The sequence below is a fragment of the Mauremys mutica genome, chromosome 11 (genome assembly GCF_020497125.1).
Source record: "Mauremys mutica isolate MM-2020 ecotype Southern chromosome 11, ASM2049712v1, whole genome shotgun sequence".
NCBI classification, from domain to species: domain Eukaryota; kingdom Metazoa; phylum Chordata; order Testudines; family Geoemydidae; genus Mauremys; species Mauremys mutica.
This window is the reverse complement of record NC_059082.1, coordinates 84,477,678-84,493,754: the sequence shown is the minus strand read 5'-3', so window position 1 is coordinate 84,493,754 and position 16,077 is coordinate 84,477,678. Positions and strand designations below refer to the sequence as shown.

General features: G+C 43.5%; 1 protein-coding gene across 3 annotated transcripts; it reads left to right on the top strand.

The window, feature by feature from the left end:
- Positions 1 to 146: 146 nt before the first annotated feature.
- On the top strand, positions 147 to 15,842 carry PALB2 (partner and localizer of BRCA2). 3 transcript variants are annotated; one of them, XM_044979191.1, is made up of 13 exons: positions 147 to 378; positions 3,659 to 3,718; positions 3,899 to 3,998; positions 4,816 to 6,705; positions 7,637 to 8,409; positions 9,492 to 9,575; positions 10,907 to 11,068; positions 11,642 to 11,727; positions 12,091 to 12,252; positions 12,440 to 12,556; positions 13,010 to 13,097; positions 14,189 to 14,337; positions 15,241 to 15,842. In XM_044979191.1, the coding sequence occupies exons 1-13, from the start codon at positions 322 to 324 to the stop codon at positions 15,470 to 15,472; spliced, it is 3,960 nt and encodes a 1,319-aa protein (XP_044835126.1). In that variant the 5' UTR covers positions 147 to 321; the 3' UTR covers positions 15,473 to 15,842. The 3 variants fall into 3 exon arrangements, with proteins under 3 accessions (XP_044835126.1, XP_044835125.1, XP_044835124.1); XM_044979190.1 differs by lacking the exon at positions 147 to 378 and adding an exon at positions 2,928 to 3,029 and having other exon boundaries at positions 12,443 to 12,556; XM_044979189.1 differs by lacking the exon at positions 147 to 378 and adding an exon at positions 2,928 to 3,029.
- The last annotated feature ends 235 nt before the right edge of the window (positions 15,843 to 16,077 follow it).

Genomic DNA, 16,077 nt, shown 5'->3' with positions numbered 1-16,077 from the left:
ACCCGAGCTCGGCTGCCTGCTGTCGTCACTCCCCGCTGGCGCGCGCTCCGCCCCCAGCCTGGTGTAGCGCCTCCGGGGATGGGAGGCTGAGGCGCGTCGGGAGCTGCTGGGGCGGGGAGCGGGGGGCGAGCGGAGCCAGGCCCGGCCCGGCCCGGCCGCGGGTCTCGGGGGGGTCCGGCCTCTGAGGCCCGTTTGCTCCCCGCCGTCGGGGCCTCTCGGGCCGTGCCTGGGCTCCTGCCCAGAGCCGCGCGCCCGGCCTGGGGCGCTTGGTGCCCCCCCGCCCGGCCCCCGCCCGCGGCTGGGTGCAGCCAGGGGCCGGCGATGCTCGCCATGGACCCCCCCGCGGGAAAGGCGCTGACCTGGCAGGAGAAGGAAAAGGTGCGGGCGCTGCCCTGGCTGCGGTGGTTCCTGTGGCCGGGCCCGTGAGCAGTAACGCGCTGTCCAGGCTCTGATTCGGTTCTGTGCACCCGGGTGCTGGCCCCCGCCCCCAGGAGAACCAGCTAAAACAGAGCTAGATCAGTGCCTGGCGGATCGGCCCCTCAGTGGCTGTTAGCCAGGCTGGGCAGGAATGGTGCCCCTGGCCTCTGTTTGCCGGGAGCTGGGAATGGGCGACAGGGGATGGATCACTTGGTGATTCCCTGCTCTGCTCATTCCCTCTGGGGCTCCTGGCACTGGCCACTGTCGAAAGATACTGGGCTAGATGGACCCTTGGGCTGACCCAGTAGGGACATTCTTATGTTCTTATAACCTTATGGTGTATGGACCAATCCCACTTGCCTGGGCAGACCCATTGACTTAAAGGGGAGCATGGTTTGGCCGTAAATCACAGAGAGCAAGATACAAGTATGGATAGTTCCCAGGCTGATGGCCCTGACTTAAAACTGTACTTCCTGTAAATAGATATTCAATTCTCAAGCAAATATAAAAATTCCTTTAAGCTGAAGTTGTTGTTAATAATGATCAGTAGTCAAGTAAGAGAGTCTTGCTAACTTTTCAGAAAACACATGTACAGGAAAGGCTGATGATTCCAGGATATTTTTACACTGAAAGAGGAATAAAATATCCAATTATTAGAAAGCAGGAAACTGCATTTAAGGGCCTACAAAAATCTTCTGCCCAAAGAATATCTAAAAAGAGATCATTTGGCGCTCAAAAAAGTGCACATATAATTATCCAGGAAATACTGTATAATTCTAAAACTGCTATTTGACATGGTTGAAACTGGGGGAAATTGCCCCACGCTGTTCCTCAAAGGTATACGTGCCTATAACTGTAAGAATACTGAATACTGTAACAGATGTTTACAGATGTTTACTGCCTAAGTGCTCAATTAATAGATAAGGGTAATGAGATAAAGGCTCATTCATCTTTTGAGAAATGTATAAATAAAACTAATACACTGTAAAAAAACATTTCCTGTGTTCCTAGTACTATACTAACTATACATGTTACTTGTAAGAGAGACATTTTGATGAGCTCTTTAGTAAATCTTAAGTATGCTCTATGTATATTTGCCTGTGGAGTCAAGGAACTGGAGTGCGTGGCTTCAGATTTGTACGTATATGGCAGATAGATGACATGGAATCATGTATATCTTACTTCCCTGTAAACTTCCTAACTTTGGTTCCAGACCTTGAGGTCCATAGCCCCAGTTATGTTAGGCAGGTGTCTGTGATAAGACTCATAATATGACAATACATGTTTGGCTCCCACTGAATTGTTGGAGTCTAATTAGCCCATCAACACAAGTAAGCTAATTTAGTCAGATCACTTCTCACTTTTTAGAGTCAATGTAGATTGTGTTATTGGAGGAGAGGATTGTCTCTTGGTTTTACTGTGGGCTGTATTAAGGTTTAGTTGACCTAATTTGTGCATTATTGTATATTTTAATGATTGATCAAGTATAACTGTAACTCTGACTCCCCAGACTTTCTCCCACTTGTGTTATTGTGAGAAAACTACACTATTAAGGGCTCTCCCCCACCCCCCAACAAGTAATTCATAATCACTATTTCCTACCTTAACTGCTGGTTACAGTTTTTTTTCTGTATGATTTCCTTAATTTTAAAATGTACCTAAATGCCAGAGATGCTTTCATAGAGAGACAAAGTGAGGAAGATAATATCTTTTATTGGACCAACTTCTGTTGGTCAGAGCTCACCCACCTTGTGTCTCATATGCTGGGACCGACAAGGCTACAACACTGCATGTAACCATGAGATGCTTTGATTCCCTTTAGAAACCTGTAATGGGTATGTGGATTATTCTGGACAACTGTGAACTACTAATGTGGTAGTTTTCAATGAATGAATGAAGCAAAGCACAGCAGAATTATCACAGAATTGTAGGACTGGAAGGGACCTTGAGAGGTCATCTAGTCCAGCCCCTGGCATTCATGGCAGGACTAAGTATTATCTAGACCATCCCTGACAGGTGTTTGTCTAACCTGCTCTTAAAAATCTCCAGTGATGGAGATTCCACAACCTCCCTGGGCAATTTATTCCAGTGCTTAACTACCCTGACAGGAAGTTTTTCCTAATGTCCAACCTAAACCACCCTTGCTGCACTTTAAGCCCATTGGCAATTTAAGCACATTATGGCTTAACATGGGAAAATATTTATGTGAAATTTGCTTGCAGCCTGGGCAAAGGACATCCTAAGGTGCACATGATGTGGCAGTTCTAACGTGAGCCTTAGGATGCTTGGAACTACATGTGACAGTTTCAGAGGCTGCCATTCTGGCTGGTTCAGAGTTTGAAAACTCTGGAGCCCAAGCCTTTGTATTGTGTGGGCACTTGGGCTAAGGAGAAGGACAGAAGGTTTCTTCATTATTAAAGAGACCAGGTCAACAAATCAAATTTGGCACTTCTAGCGCACGCTGGTTTTGAGCTGTGAAGGGGCAAAACAGTATTAGGAAATATTTCAGAAAGTTGACCCACCTCATGTTTGGATCTCCGTTATCTTATGAATACCTCAGTCAGTCCTCAAGCTTCCCAGGAAACTTCTACCCTTCCATTGGACCTTGCAGGGTAATTTTCAGATGGCTTTGTTAATTCAGGTAAAGTTGAGCAATTGGATGTGTGAAAATCAGCCTTATAATGGAACAATTCAGATCTCAATTGTGAGTTACTACAGTTTCTCTACAGTACACAATGGCTTATTGTTGAAATACCTCACAGAAGCAGTTGCTTGTAAAGGGGTATTTTAATAGAGAAGGATGCCCTTTGGCACTCAGAATGGGGGAGAGTTCCTAGTAGAAGGTGTGGGATGGAGAAAGACCTGAAGGCAAGAAGAGGCAAAAGGTTTCCGATGAGATGGGGTGTTGAGGAAGAAGGTGTACAGGCAGAAATGGCATTGTCCAGGGCCTTGTAGGTGAGGATAAAAAGATAGGGCTTGGTATGGGAGGCAAGAGGAGACTAGCAGAGGGATTTGAAGATGGTCTGACATAGTCAGAGTAGTGAATAAGAAGATTGGGACAGAGGCCTGAGAACTAAGCACTGGTCTTGAGCAATGAAGCCTTAATATTTCTCAAGATGCTTGAGTGGGTGTATGAATTTTCTAGGTTTAAAATGTCACTGCACAATTCTAGGCCTTGGTTCAGTTTTTACTTACTGTAGGCATCATGTAATGTCTGTGATGTCTCATCTTTGTTTTCTAGCTCAAAGAAAAGTTAGCCTTCCTGAAAAGAGAATACAGCAAAACATTCAACAGGTTACAGGTAGGTAAGCACCATAGTTTAACCCTGAATTATTAGGTTTGCCTGACCCTTGTGTTTCTGAATGATAAATTTGGTGAAAGGTGCTCAGATTTTGGGAGATAAAGTTTATTCTTAAAAAAAACCTAAAAAAACCTGCAGACAATGAAATGCTGAGGCATTGATTTGTTGTTGTTTTAACAGCGTGCACAAAGAGCTGAGAGGGTTAAAAATTATGTTAAGAAGACTGTTGCAGAACAAAATCGATTGCTTAGGCAAGAGGAAACGGAGAATAATACCACAGGTAATAGTTCAAAATATAACCTGTTGAGACATGATTATTTCTTTCTTTAACCTTTTGTCCTTATGAATAGAGCTGTGTGATCCCACACTACAGTTCAGTATAGTATAGAAGTAGTGTAATATAGCATAGTATGTGTTGCATGTCAAGACTTAGGTGCCAACTCTGATTTACCACCTACTTCTGCCTAATCACCTCAGTCCTGACCTGTGGCACAATGTGATACCACAGTCCTAGGGTGCTTCCCAGCTCTGCTAACACTCATGAAAATTCTGACTTGAATTGTCCCTTTTATTCAATTGTTGCCTTAGCCCTTGGCACACAATATGTGGCTCTGACAATACCCCTAAATCATGACCCACACCATCATCCCTAATTACAGTCCTATCCCCATTTGCCAGTGCTTCTTGAGCCTGGTGTTGCCACCTCTGTTCTAGTGTTGGGCAGAGTCTTCCATTTGTGCTGGTAAGTTTGTGCTTGCCTGATAGTGATAAGGATGAAACTATCCATCTCAGTTCCTTTTCAGGCACAAGAAAGGTCTTCAGAGATGAAAAACCAGTAGATTAACACATTGTACCACATAGTTTCTAGAAGCATCATTGCTTATTAAGCATTTGGTGTATGCTTAGTAAACTGAGCATCATATGGTATGTCTGCTTTATTTTCTTGTCTGAAATATAAAATGTTGGTGGAATAATTTTTGCAGAACCCTTAGTTTGCCATTTTTGCTAAAATTGTCTCTGGTTCTGCTTTGTTGCCTCCTGTCTTAGTGGGACTCTTCTCGGGGAATGCTCTTCACAAATTGCGTTTGTCTCCACAGAACTGATGGATAAACAGTCTCCCAATGGTTGCGATAGACCTGGAACATGTAGGTTACAGACCAATACCTGTTCTGACTCAGGCACTGAGAAAAAAATGTCTGTCACGTTTAAACTTGAGCCTGAATTCTTCAACAGTGAAGTTAACTTGCAGGAAAATTCATTGGCAGAAAGCACAAATAGTGACCCAGAAAATATCCTCTCTGGCCTCATGCGATCTGTTATTGAGGAGAAACAAAACCAACTGCCAAGGAGTAGAATAACTTTGGTCTCAGAGGGGAGAGAATCAGCTTGTGAAGTGCCACCTATCAGTGCTGGGGAAACATTGGAAAATCAAATGGCCAGTACAGAGGAGCCTGGGTCACCAGTATTCAAGGGGAGGAACACCATCTCAAACACCAAGAATAAAATTCAGAAGGCCCCCAGGCTAATCATTGTGAGGGAAGAAAAAGGTTTAACGCCTCAAGATCCACAGGTAGGAGATTTGCAGGAAATGCCTGAAGAAAATGTATTTCTGAGTGTCCCCAAACCACTTTCATACATGTCGATGGGTGGCAATAACGTTCAGCAGCCTGTGTCTCCATGTGCTGAGGACATCTGTGATAGCTGTGAGCCACTGCCCCAGTGGTTAGTGAGTGATATCCCTGTTTCACTTGAAAACATTGAGAATACAGGAAAAGAACTTGCCTGTATAGAAAACAAAATGGATCGGGAAGAGTTGTGTAAGGCCTTGGATTTAACTACAGATAATCAATCATCCCCGGCAGGCAGAAGCAACCCTAGCACTAGTGAAAGCAGACCCTGTAAAAAAAGAAACCACAATGAGACCAATAGCTCAAGACCTCTGAACACTGACTCTCTTCTGGATGATGTTGAAGAACCTTTGAGGAATCAAGAGGCTCAGACTGAAGCAGGGTCGCCTGTCCTAGAGAAGACTCCTCCTGCAGCAGAAAGTGCACTGAGCTCTTGCACAATGATTGAAGGACTTCTCTTTCCTGTAGAGTATTATGTTAGGACAACTCGGCGTATGTCTAATTGCCAGAGGAAAATAGACCTGGAGGCTGTCATTCTCAGCCAGTTGGGCAGGAGGAGGAAAGGGCTGCGAAGTAAACAAAAGCAGGTAAATTCAAATTCAGATCAGCTCTCCCAAGAAACCGCCAGAAGTGATGTGCAGGCCAGAGGCACTCCGTTCCCTTTTCTAGGTGCAGAGAGTGACCCAGTGAGTTCAAGTAGTTCTCAGAAATCTCACCCTCTCTCAGATGAGAGCAGGACCTCCAATGGTTCTCTTTCTCAGAAGACTGTTATTAGTACGAAACAAGCTAAGGGAAAATCCTGGAGGAGAGGAAGGGGCAGATGGGGTTCTGCCTGCAGACCTGCACTGAATGAGTCACAAGCACGTCCTGAGACTTCAGATCTCACAGTGCTAGAGGAAAACAGTCATCTCTTGTCAAACGATTCTCAACATGAAAAGGAAAACTGTGAGGATGACCCTGAGAGGTCACCTATAAGCAAAACAAGGGTGCTCATCCCTACAGCTGATAAGGCTCCAGAAGCGGAAATGACAGACGTTATATGGCCAACTGAGGCTGATCTTCCCGATGGAAGCCAAACATTCAGCAAATGCCATCAGCCTCCATTAGAACAAATTCAAAATCCACTCCAAGGAAATAGTTTCTTAAATCCATGGGATGAAGCTTTCCCCAGCCCCACACGAGATCTGGAAGCCAATGTAAACGTGAGTCAGGCTGATAAACAGCCAGTGGGACACATTAAGAATCAGTGTGTCCAGAAAGTCTGCAGGGCTGAGCAGCTGCCAACAGTTCAAGAATCTCTACCTCAGCACGATCTCCCAAGCTCCTCTGTGAAACGTAAAGTGAGGCAAGGATCTAAAGGTACCTGACTGAACTGTTGCTTGGAAAAATCAGAGAGTTCCCTAAAGCTAGAACTTAAGTATTGGGGAGAGGGAAAGACCATAGAGGGCTAGTACCCTGGCTCCAGTATGTCCTTAGCCTAGCCTTGGTTCTTTTTTTCCTTAAACTTCCCTTCCTGCTTTTTTTTGCTACCTAAATGTCCTGTCTTCTTGCTGGCTGAAGTGCCTTTTTCTAAAGTACCTTTTTGTGGTTGATCCTCCTGCAGATATGGCTTCTCTTGTTTTCCATATTTTAGAGTCAGAACATTTGAGGAGAGCATTTCCAGCAAATAAACACCCCAAAAGCTCATTTTCTGGGCCTTCTATGATCCTTAAGCTTCTCCTCCCATGCTTGGCCTTGGTTGCTCACTGTTGTGAAACAGATAAGAAGAAATGGCTGGGGAACTGTGTGGAAAATACTTGGGCCAGGAGCAGGGTGTGCATGAGTCACATGCTTACACTACTCAGTGCATGCGTGCAAGGATGGGATTTGCACAGATGTGCCCCTCTCTTAGTTTTTTAGGACTCCAGTCACCATAGTATCTAGGCATCAACAATGCTTAAAGTGCTTACAAAGTGCTTGGCACTGTCCAAGGCACAGATAAAGATAGCCCTTGCCCCTGGGAGCTTACAATCAAAAGTCTGGAAACAAAAATCATTGCGGGGAGGGAGCATTTTTAAGCAAATAGCTAGCAGTGCAGTCAATTCTAGCAGCCTCAAGAAGTGCAGTAATTGCCCCAAAATGTGTTTCTGGGGAAATCTTCCTTCTATTGTGAAATAGACAGAGGCTTTGTTTTAATACATTAAATTAAATGAGAGAAGAGAATTGCATGTTTGCTGGGTATTTGTGCAACGATGTGACCGTCTCTCTTCTAAGTTCTCAGTTCTGTACTATCGTGCTTTCCTATTTCTAGGTAAAAGAGGGCGCAGTCAACAGATGGACTTGGAAGGTCCAACTTCTCTAGACCATCTTGGTCTGGATCCTATGGCCTTCGATCCGCCCTTTCACTTCCAGAATGAGATGCTCAGTGTCAAGTGGCTGCCCTCGAAGCTGGACATCAAAGACTTTCATTTACCCGATGAGGAGTTTGAGCTCCTTAAATTTGAGAAACTACAATCCTGCACAGTGAAACAGCTGGAGCCCTTTGTTCCTTCAGGGTCTGAACACTGGCTGCAGAGTGCTGGAGACACTGTAACTTTAGGGGACATGAGACTTAAACAAGTGAATACAGAAGGGAAGAGTCTAGAAAATAGCTTTATTTCTCCTTCAAAGACTGTGTCACCTAAACAGCCTCACTTAGAAGGGCAGTTGCACAAGAAGGAGATTTCTCCAAGGGACTTGCTGCTAACTCCGGCAAGTACAGTCTCAGCTGGTGCAATCAACCAGCTTGAATCACAGATTCACACATCTGCTTTCCCTGTCCTGGGTGCAACCCCAGCTATCCTGTCACTGGTACACAATGAGACCTTACCTGACACACTTTCTGTACTTCCTTTGCAAGTGAAAATGAATCTCTTCAAAGAACCAGCCAGTCTTGTTGTGGATGGGAGGGAGTGTAATAACTCCACAGGTGCATTGCACTCAGATAGCTGCAGAACAGGATCTGACTGTAGGTCTGATGAAGCTGTCACCCTCAAAGAGTATCAGCAACCAGGGAATGGTTCCAAGGAGTGCTGCAGTGCAGAGGTAAAAGCAGAGACTCGCTGGCAGGGAGCATCAGGGCAGTGGTTCTGTCTGTGAGCCATCTTTCCCAAAATCTGTTCAGGTTCAGGGACAAGGCCTTCCTGCATGCTAGCTCTGTGTGCAGCCAGAGGCAGTGGTTTCCCTTAGCTGCCTGTTTGTAAATGTTTGTTTGTCCAGGCCATCCCAGCCTTGCAGCAGAGCAAATCCTTCAAAATCCCCCTTGCTTAAACTTGAACTGTGGACTTTGCTGCTAGTTATGGGAGGTAAATTCTAACCACGCCAGTGAGCAGAATGTTTCTTGGGCCCCTGGTCAAAGCCGACCTGCCTTAGGAAAGGCTCTCGGCCGGAACTCTGTAAGGACAGCAATAGAGAACAAAACAGTCAGTGTAATAGATGGGAGTGGAGAAAGGAAGGAGTAACTATACCTAGAGTTGTGGTCAACAAAACACGGTTACTCTTTATACCCACCTCCAGACCTCCGACAACCAGGAGGTTGGAGAGGGATCTGTTCTTTGGGGTAAAGTAGTAGTATGAGAAGAGTGTGTGTGTGTCGGGGGGGAAGACAAACACTAAAAGTAACCATCACAATTAAAAATAAAGAAGAAAGTACAGGTTGAATTTTCAAGTATTTTGCAGAGTCTAATGACTTTTTCTTGGTTATTGTGGTAGAGTCTCTAACTTAAATTTCCCAGAAATTTAGTTAGTTATAATAAAATTAGAACAAAATAAATTGGGAGCAGAGGAAAGTAGACAAAACCTCCTTTTTAGAAAGAGATCCACTCTGTATTTGCAAGAGTGGCAAAGGAGCTACTACTAATAAGGAGACAGAGTAGCATCAAAGCATTAGAAAAATGATGTTTTTAAAAGACAAGAGGTTGGAGGTTTGGAGGTGGGTATAAAGAAAATTCATAGAGGGAGACAATCTCTTGTTTTCCAAAACTTACTAGTACAAAAGTGATGTTCTTAAAGCTGCTGTCCAGCAATCTGATGTCGAGTGAGCGCGCTCTTTTGTACATGCACTGGTACATGTGGAGCATAATTTGTTGAAATTGTATTTAATCAGTCCATGCTTTTTGTTTGTCCAGAACAAACTGACAGCCGAGCAGTTGGCCGTGGCACTGAGTGACAACCTGAGAGACAGGAGCTTGCAACTGACCTCAAAGCTAAAGGTTGGGGAATAATATTTTGAGTTACATCCACAAATGGAGTTTTTAAATAAAAAGTATTTCTTTATTTACTGAGACTTTTTAAATGTCTAAAGTCTGAAGTCTAAATAAAAGCACAATAAAATGAATATAAATGATGCAAAACAAAATAGACTAGTAAAAAAAAAAATAGACTCTGCCCATAATCAGTCAGTCCCCTCTTGGTCTTTCACAAAAAGCAACTAGCGAGCTTGAGTCAAACTCCAGTGCATCTGTGTATAACTGAGGAGCAAACGCACACAAAAATCCCAAACAGTGAAGTGTTTCAACAACTGCAGATGTATCAACAGACAGAACGCACACACTGCTGTTCAGCCTCAGGGAAAATGGTTGCCTAATTCCTGCTTCCCCAAGCGTTGCAGACTGTGGCTGGCAGCAGTGCTTCATTGTTCTCATGTCCTCCTCCCTCCATCTCTGAAGATTATTTGGAGTTGCTCCTTACTGGATCAATCATGTTAGGTCTAGAGCACGCTGACATTCATGCCTGCTTGGAGCTGAATTTGGCGTTTGATGCATTTGTGTTCCAGAAGTGAGGCAAACATGGCCTGGGGTTGTTTGCACAGCTGAGCCATCAGATCTCCCTTTCACATGGTCTCTCCTCACTGTCCCCCTTGCCTTTTATGTCTTGTAGGGGGTAGAGAACAGTTGGGGGGCAGGGCAGTGACAGCTGTGGAGAAGTCCACTGAACTCTAAAGCTCCAGTGGAACTTGCAGAAGTTGGGTCATTTCTAGGCCTTGGAACCAAACCCTGCACAGCCAGCCAAAAATAATAAAGTTGGATCCAAATGTTTCTTTAGAGGGATGAAGAAAACTGCTGCCGCCTGTTTAAAATTAAACCTTGTCTACAGTGATCCTATGTGATCTGTGTTATCTGTAGCCTCTCCCCTCCTGCCTGTGAAAATGAGGCAAATAGCAGTACTGAGTACAAGCAGGTGCTGTGCAAGCTTCATCATACAGCTTGGCTACTGTACCTCAGCCCTGATGCCCCTTGTGTTTCAGGTCTTGGATCCATCTTTGCAGACTCTCTGTTGTGTACAAATGGCAGGTGGTTTTGTGCTGTGGGTGGATGGATAGATATCCATTACTTCTAGGATGAAACCACCAAACTCATTTTCCGTATGGCCTAACTGGCATTGGGAGCCAGGACTCCGAAGTCAAAATCTAAGGCACTAACCCGCAACTCCAAATCTCTATCACACTGGCACTCTGGAAGTGATTTCATGCAAGAGTTAACCTGAATCTCCAGGCTGAATATCCCTAGTTGGAATAACTTCAACACTGTTTTGTTTTGAGCAGAACCCCTCAAGTTCTTGTGCTGTGGATGTGAGCACTGTCTGGTGGGAATCAGCTGGCTGCACAGAGCTGTGTATCATAACTGCTTGTGAGACTTCCATCTCCCTGTGGAAACCTCTGGCTTCCAACCAGTGGAGAAAGGTGTACACCTGGTGCCTTACAGAGGTAGAGTACACAGGACTTTCTTCTTCACTTTGGGGCAGTTTTCTAGTAGTATTGGGTCACTTCCGAAGACACTCACAACTTGTAGACTCACAAGGGGGAATGTACATTTTCTTATACCTAGTGGGCCAGATCCTTAGCTGGCACATGTTGGTGTAGCTCCATTGAAGTCAGCTAAGCAACTGGATTTGCACCAGCTAAGAATTTGGCACAAATATTTTGAACAATTCAATTTAATATTAAATTTTAGTTATTTACAATTGTAAAGATCTCCACATACTGGATGTTGATTGTACAGCAACATGACTTCTTGGTGTCCTCTTTATGTCCTTAAATTCCTCAACTTCTTTTGACGTCTCCTCTTGTCTCCCCAAAGATCATTGCCTCTTTGTTTAGGTTAAGGACAGATTTGATGATTGTTGATTCTTTGCTGTATCTAACTATTTCTTTTGAAGACTAAGAAAATAAGTCATAGTCCTGCAAACAGAGCAGTCTTTTCTTGATAATGGGGAGAAAGTCAAACTGAGAAGGAGCTTATGGGTGTCCCTAACTAAATCCCTGTCCTTTGCTTTACAGATTCCAGTAATACAAATTGTTCCCTTGCCAGATGTCTGTAATCTTGTGTGTGTTGCCTTGGGAGATCTGGAGATTGGAGAAATAAGGTGAATGTTTCTGGGGGTGTGGTTTTTATTGCAGACTGAACATTTCCAACCTGATTTCTCCAGCTTGACTGCAGATAATTTTGTGTTACTTGACCCTCCTCTCTTGCCCAGAGGCTGAAGTAGTCTCTTGCTGATACGTCAGTTTTAAGCGATTTTGCAAATATTAAAGCATTTTTGAAAATATCTGAGTAAAGGCAAAAAATCAACTATCTACAAGGATTCTCTTACTCCTTATTTCCTCCCATTGGTGCAGGTGTGACCACTTCGAAACACAGTCGTTTCTGTGTGCTACAGAAGGCCAGATTTGGGTTCCATTTCCTTTGCCTTCATTATGATGTAGCTTTCTGTTCTGATTTGGTTTAGGCTCTTGCTTTGTTCCTCTGAAGACGGCTCCTTAAAGCAGTCACTAGTGAAAACCGGGAACGTAAAAGCTGTTCTTGGTCTGACAAACAGGAGGCTGGTCAGTAGTAGTGGGACACTTCAAGACCAGCAAATCGAGATAATCTCAGTTTCGGAGGCAGGAAGGTAAGCAGTCTGATATTTGTGGTGTTTTCAGTATGGGGATGGGAGAGCCCTCAGGATGTGGTATCTGTGGTGCCAAGGGGATCGTATGCTATCCTTTCTGGAATATTGCTGCCTGTGAACCATTCTCTTGTGTATTGAATTCTGAGGGTTTTTCCCCATCTACTGTTTATGTTCATGTTCTCCCCAGAAGCAATGAGAGGCAGACTTTGATGCCCCCAGAAGAAACCATTCTGGCTTTTGCTGAGATAGAAGGGATTAGAGACGCTTTGGTTGGCACAACTGCAGTGAACAGCCTTGTTGTTTGGTAAGTGGCTTCCTCTGAGATTACACTGTATCACTAGGGCTTTTGGGGAGGGACTGTTGCTTGTGGGATGATACAGTGGGAGGAGAGGATGTATAGTGATTTGGGCTGTATTAGCTAGTTACAGATCCTATGTGGTGGAGTTTGCTGCTGGTTTGTCCTTAAGTTGTTAATTATTTTTAAATCCATTGTCCTAGAGCCCTGGAACAGAACTTTTTTTCTGATTAGTTTTTATAAATCTAGATAAACATATAGCTAACGGGCTGTGCTGCCGTCCCAGCGCTGCTCAGGGCACTTGTATGTGGCATCCCTTTCCCTGACCCGTTGTCTACCACCTTTTTGGAGTGGTCGTTTGTTTGGCCTGTGCCTTGCTCACTGGTGCTACTGCAGTCTAAATAATAAATACAAATAAGAGGATTATAAAACAGTCAAATTATCTGTTTCCATTTTCTGCAGGAACTTGAAAACTGGCCAGATTCTGAAAAAGATGCACATTGGTTATTCCTATCCTGCTTCAATCTGCCATCGCGCCTATTCTGACTCTGTATGTATGTGAAATGGTGTCATTCTGTTTGTGCCATGAGTGCCTGTGGCTGGGGTTCAAAGGCATAGTTGTCTAAAAGTGGCTCCTGGATTTAAGGACATGTTGTGTTCAGGTCCACTAAGAAAATTAAAGGAAAAAGGAGTTAGTTTGTGAGGAAGAGGTGGAATCACTTTTCTCAATTTCTTGTCCTTTTCACAAATATATTGGTAAGCAAAAGAGTAACACGCCACAATAGATTCAAAAACAGCTGCCAAAACATTTTGTGCATGTGTGTTTTAGAACTATCATTGATTGGTGTGATTGCACAGTTAATCTTTCTCAATTTACTAATGGCTAGCTCCGGCCATGGTGATGGCACAGCCTCATCCTTATAATGCTACAATTATTTAATAATTATACATACCCCAAACACAGAACTGGATCTAAACACACAAATTTGTGTATGAAATCTTGGTTCTAATTCTGATGGATCTTCCCATTCATTAGCACCTCTGCCATGATTCCTGGATGCTCTGCCCACTTGCATTCTTAGGATTCTTGACTGGGATTCATCTCAGTGAACATTTAATCCTGTGGGTGTGTAAATTTAGTGCTTATGAATGTATGGATTAATAGCACTGGCTTGAGCCAGACCAGTGGGGGATTCTTCAAGATCTGATTCTCAGCCTGGCCTTGCCTTGCCTTAAGCAGAAGCTCCCAGTCATGTCTAATTGTGCAGTAGTTTTGTTATGTGAACAAATGACTAATGACTAGATGAGACCAACAAACTTATTTTCTGTGTGAGTTAATCCTGATTCGATGTTAGCTATTCTGAGCTGAAAAAGAAGTGCATAAATTCATTGTGTCACTGACCTGTCATTCCACTGCACCAAATAAATCCTAATCAACCAGTCTCCCAGCAGCTCCTGCATTTGTTTGTGTTTAATTTGATAAATACCAGGAGTGGTAAGTTCTTACTGCTTACAGCATCAGCTGACATGGGGTTCTGATTACAGGAAAGAATTTACCAATGATTGATTGGAAAAAAACTGCTTGTTATTGTTTTTCTCTTAACATTCATTCTAGTGACGTATTTTTCCTTTGTAAATCAGGGCCTCCTGTTTGTTGTTTTAAGTCACCCACATGCCAAAGAGAATGAGTCCTGTGGAAACCCTGCATTCCGGATGAGAGTGTTCAATCCCAAAACAGCCAGAAGCACTGGGGTAATGTTCTTCTCTCTCCCCTCTGGACACAGCGGAAGGCAAGTATCCCAGGAATAATGCACATGTATTTCTTAGACTATTTTTTTAAGCAGAGACCAGGAATCGTTAAATGATAAAAGGAGTCCGTGGGAGAGCCAAAAAGCTGGCAAGCTGTGAGGGGCCATTTGCTAGCTGATGATAGTGAGGTTGTGATAAGTCACTTCAACCTTTGTATATACAGATCACAGTGAGGGTGTTGCCCATTTCCTGTCTGCTTCCTGCACATGTCTGTGAGCTAACCTCTGAGCTCCCTGTGTCCTGGCGCACAAGGGAGCTCTTTAGAAGAAAGCCCTGTGTTCAAGCCAGGGAATTGCTCCCTTGCAGACTTCACACTCTATTTACTTTCACAAGATGTTTGTGGGAGGAGAGATTCTGTAACTGAAGCTGCAATTTCTGAATCCAAAGGCAAAACCTCTGGGAAAATTTAGGCAAATTAACACTGTAAATGCTTAAAACAGTTTGAGGGTCTTACCTCTAGATGTAAGTACATTTACTTAGTATTAGATTGCCATATGGAGCTAGGTGACCTGCTGTCTTTCCAAGATCTTAAATCTGGAGAGTAAGACATTGTCTCCAATCCTCCAGATATATGCATAAGAAAAGTTACATAGTTGTGTGTTTGCAGATTGACACTTTAGAATGTGGTAACGCTTAACAATTGTCTCCTACCTCTCCTGGTCAAATGCAGTGAAAACAACTTACAACTTCAGTATATTTTAGTTTCCTACAATTGGCTTACGCTCTAATAGGTTTCTTTCTCCTTAAGAGGCTTTTCCATGTGGAAGACTTTTTTTTTTCTTTTACACTCAACAAATCTGAAATAAAACCTTTAAAATCTTGTGTAATAACATTTTATATGAAGAAACTCTGCAGAGTACTAACTGTTCTGTGCCTGGTTTTAGGTACCTTGAAGGCGAAGTGAAGGGTGTCTCTGCAGCAGCTGTGCTAACATCTGGAGCAATTGCAGTGTGGGACTTATTTTCAGGCCAATGTACTGCTCTACTTCCACCAAACGCTGATGGGAATTGGTCTTTGGTCAGGTGGTCAGTCACAGATTCCTGTCTCCTGGCTGGACAGAAAGACGGAAGTGTGTATGTGTACCATTATTCACAAGCCAAGGCAGTAGGGAAGTAAATGGGAAATACGATGGATTCTAAAACTAACAGGAGAATTTGCACTGATAATCTAAAGTAAATTGAGCTGGATAGGATTTTGTGTTGAAGAAAGATTTCTCAGTGTCATCTGTTCACTTTCCCACAAGTAAACTGGCTTTTTTTTAACTTTAAGTTAGGTTCAAAAGGTCTGTGAGATGATGCTGGTCAACCTGGCTGACATTGAATGTGTCTTGTCTTGCTCACTAGATCTGTGAAGCCAATGGCACTGTTTAACAGTGATTGGCTAGATCTACCTGTTTGGATTCAGGGTTTGTACATTTCATTGTGAAAAGCATTTTCAGTGGATTATCTAGATGTAAGATGCTATTAAACTTTATTTTTGTAAACTGTGCTGTGTTTCTAGCTGAAGTGATTTTTGTGTCACTAATTTCCTTAGTAAAAAATTTTATTTCAGCAATTGTGGACAGTGATATATATATATATATATATATAGTGCTCTAAACATAGCTAGCACTAGGTCATTCTGCATTGATGAGAACAGCAGGAGAGAACCTCTGTCATCCAGCCATAGTCCAATCCTGCCCAGTCAAGCCACTGTGAAAAAACACCTCCATCCTGCTGCCT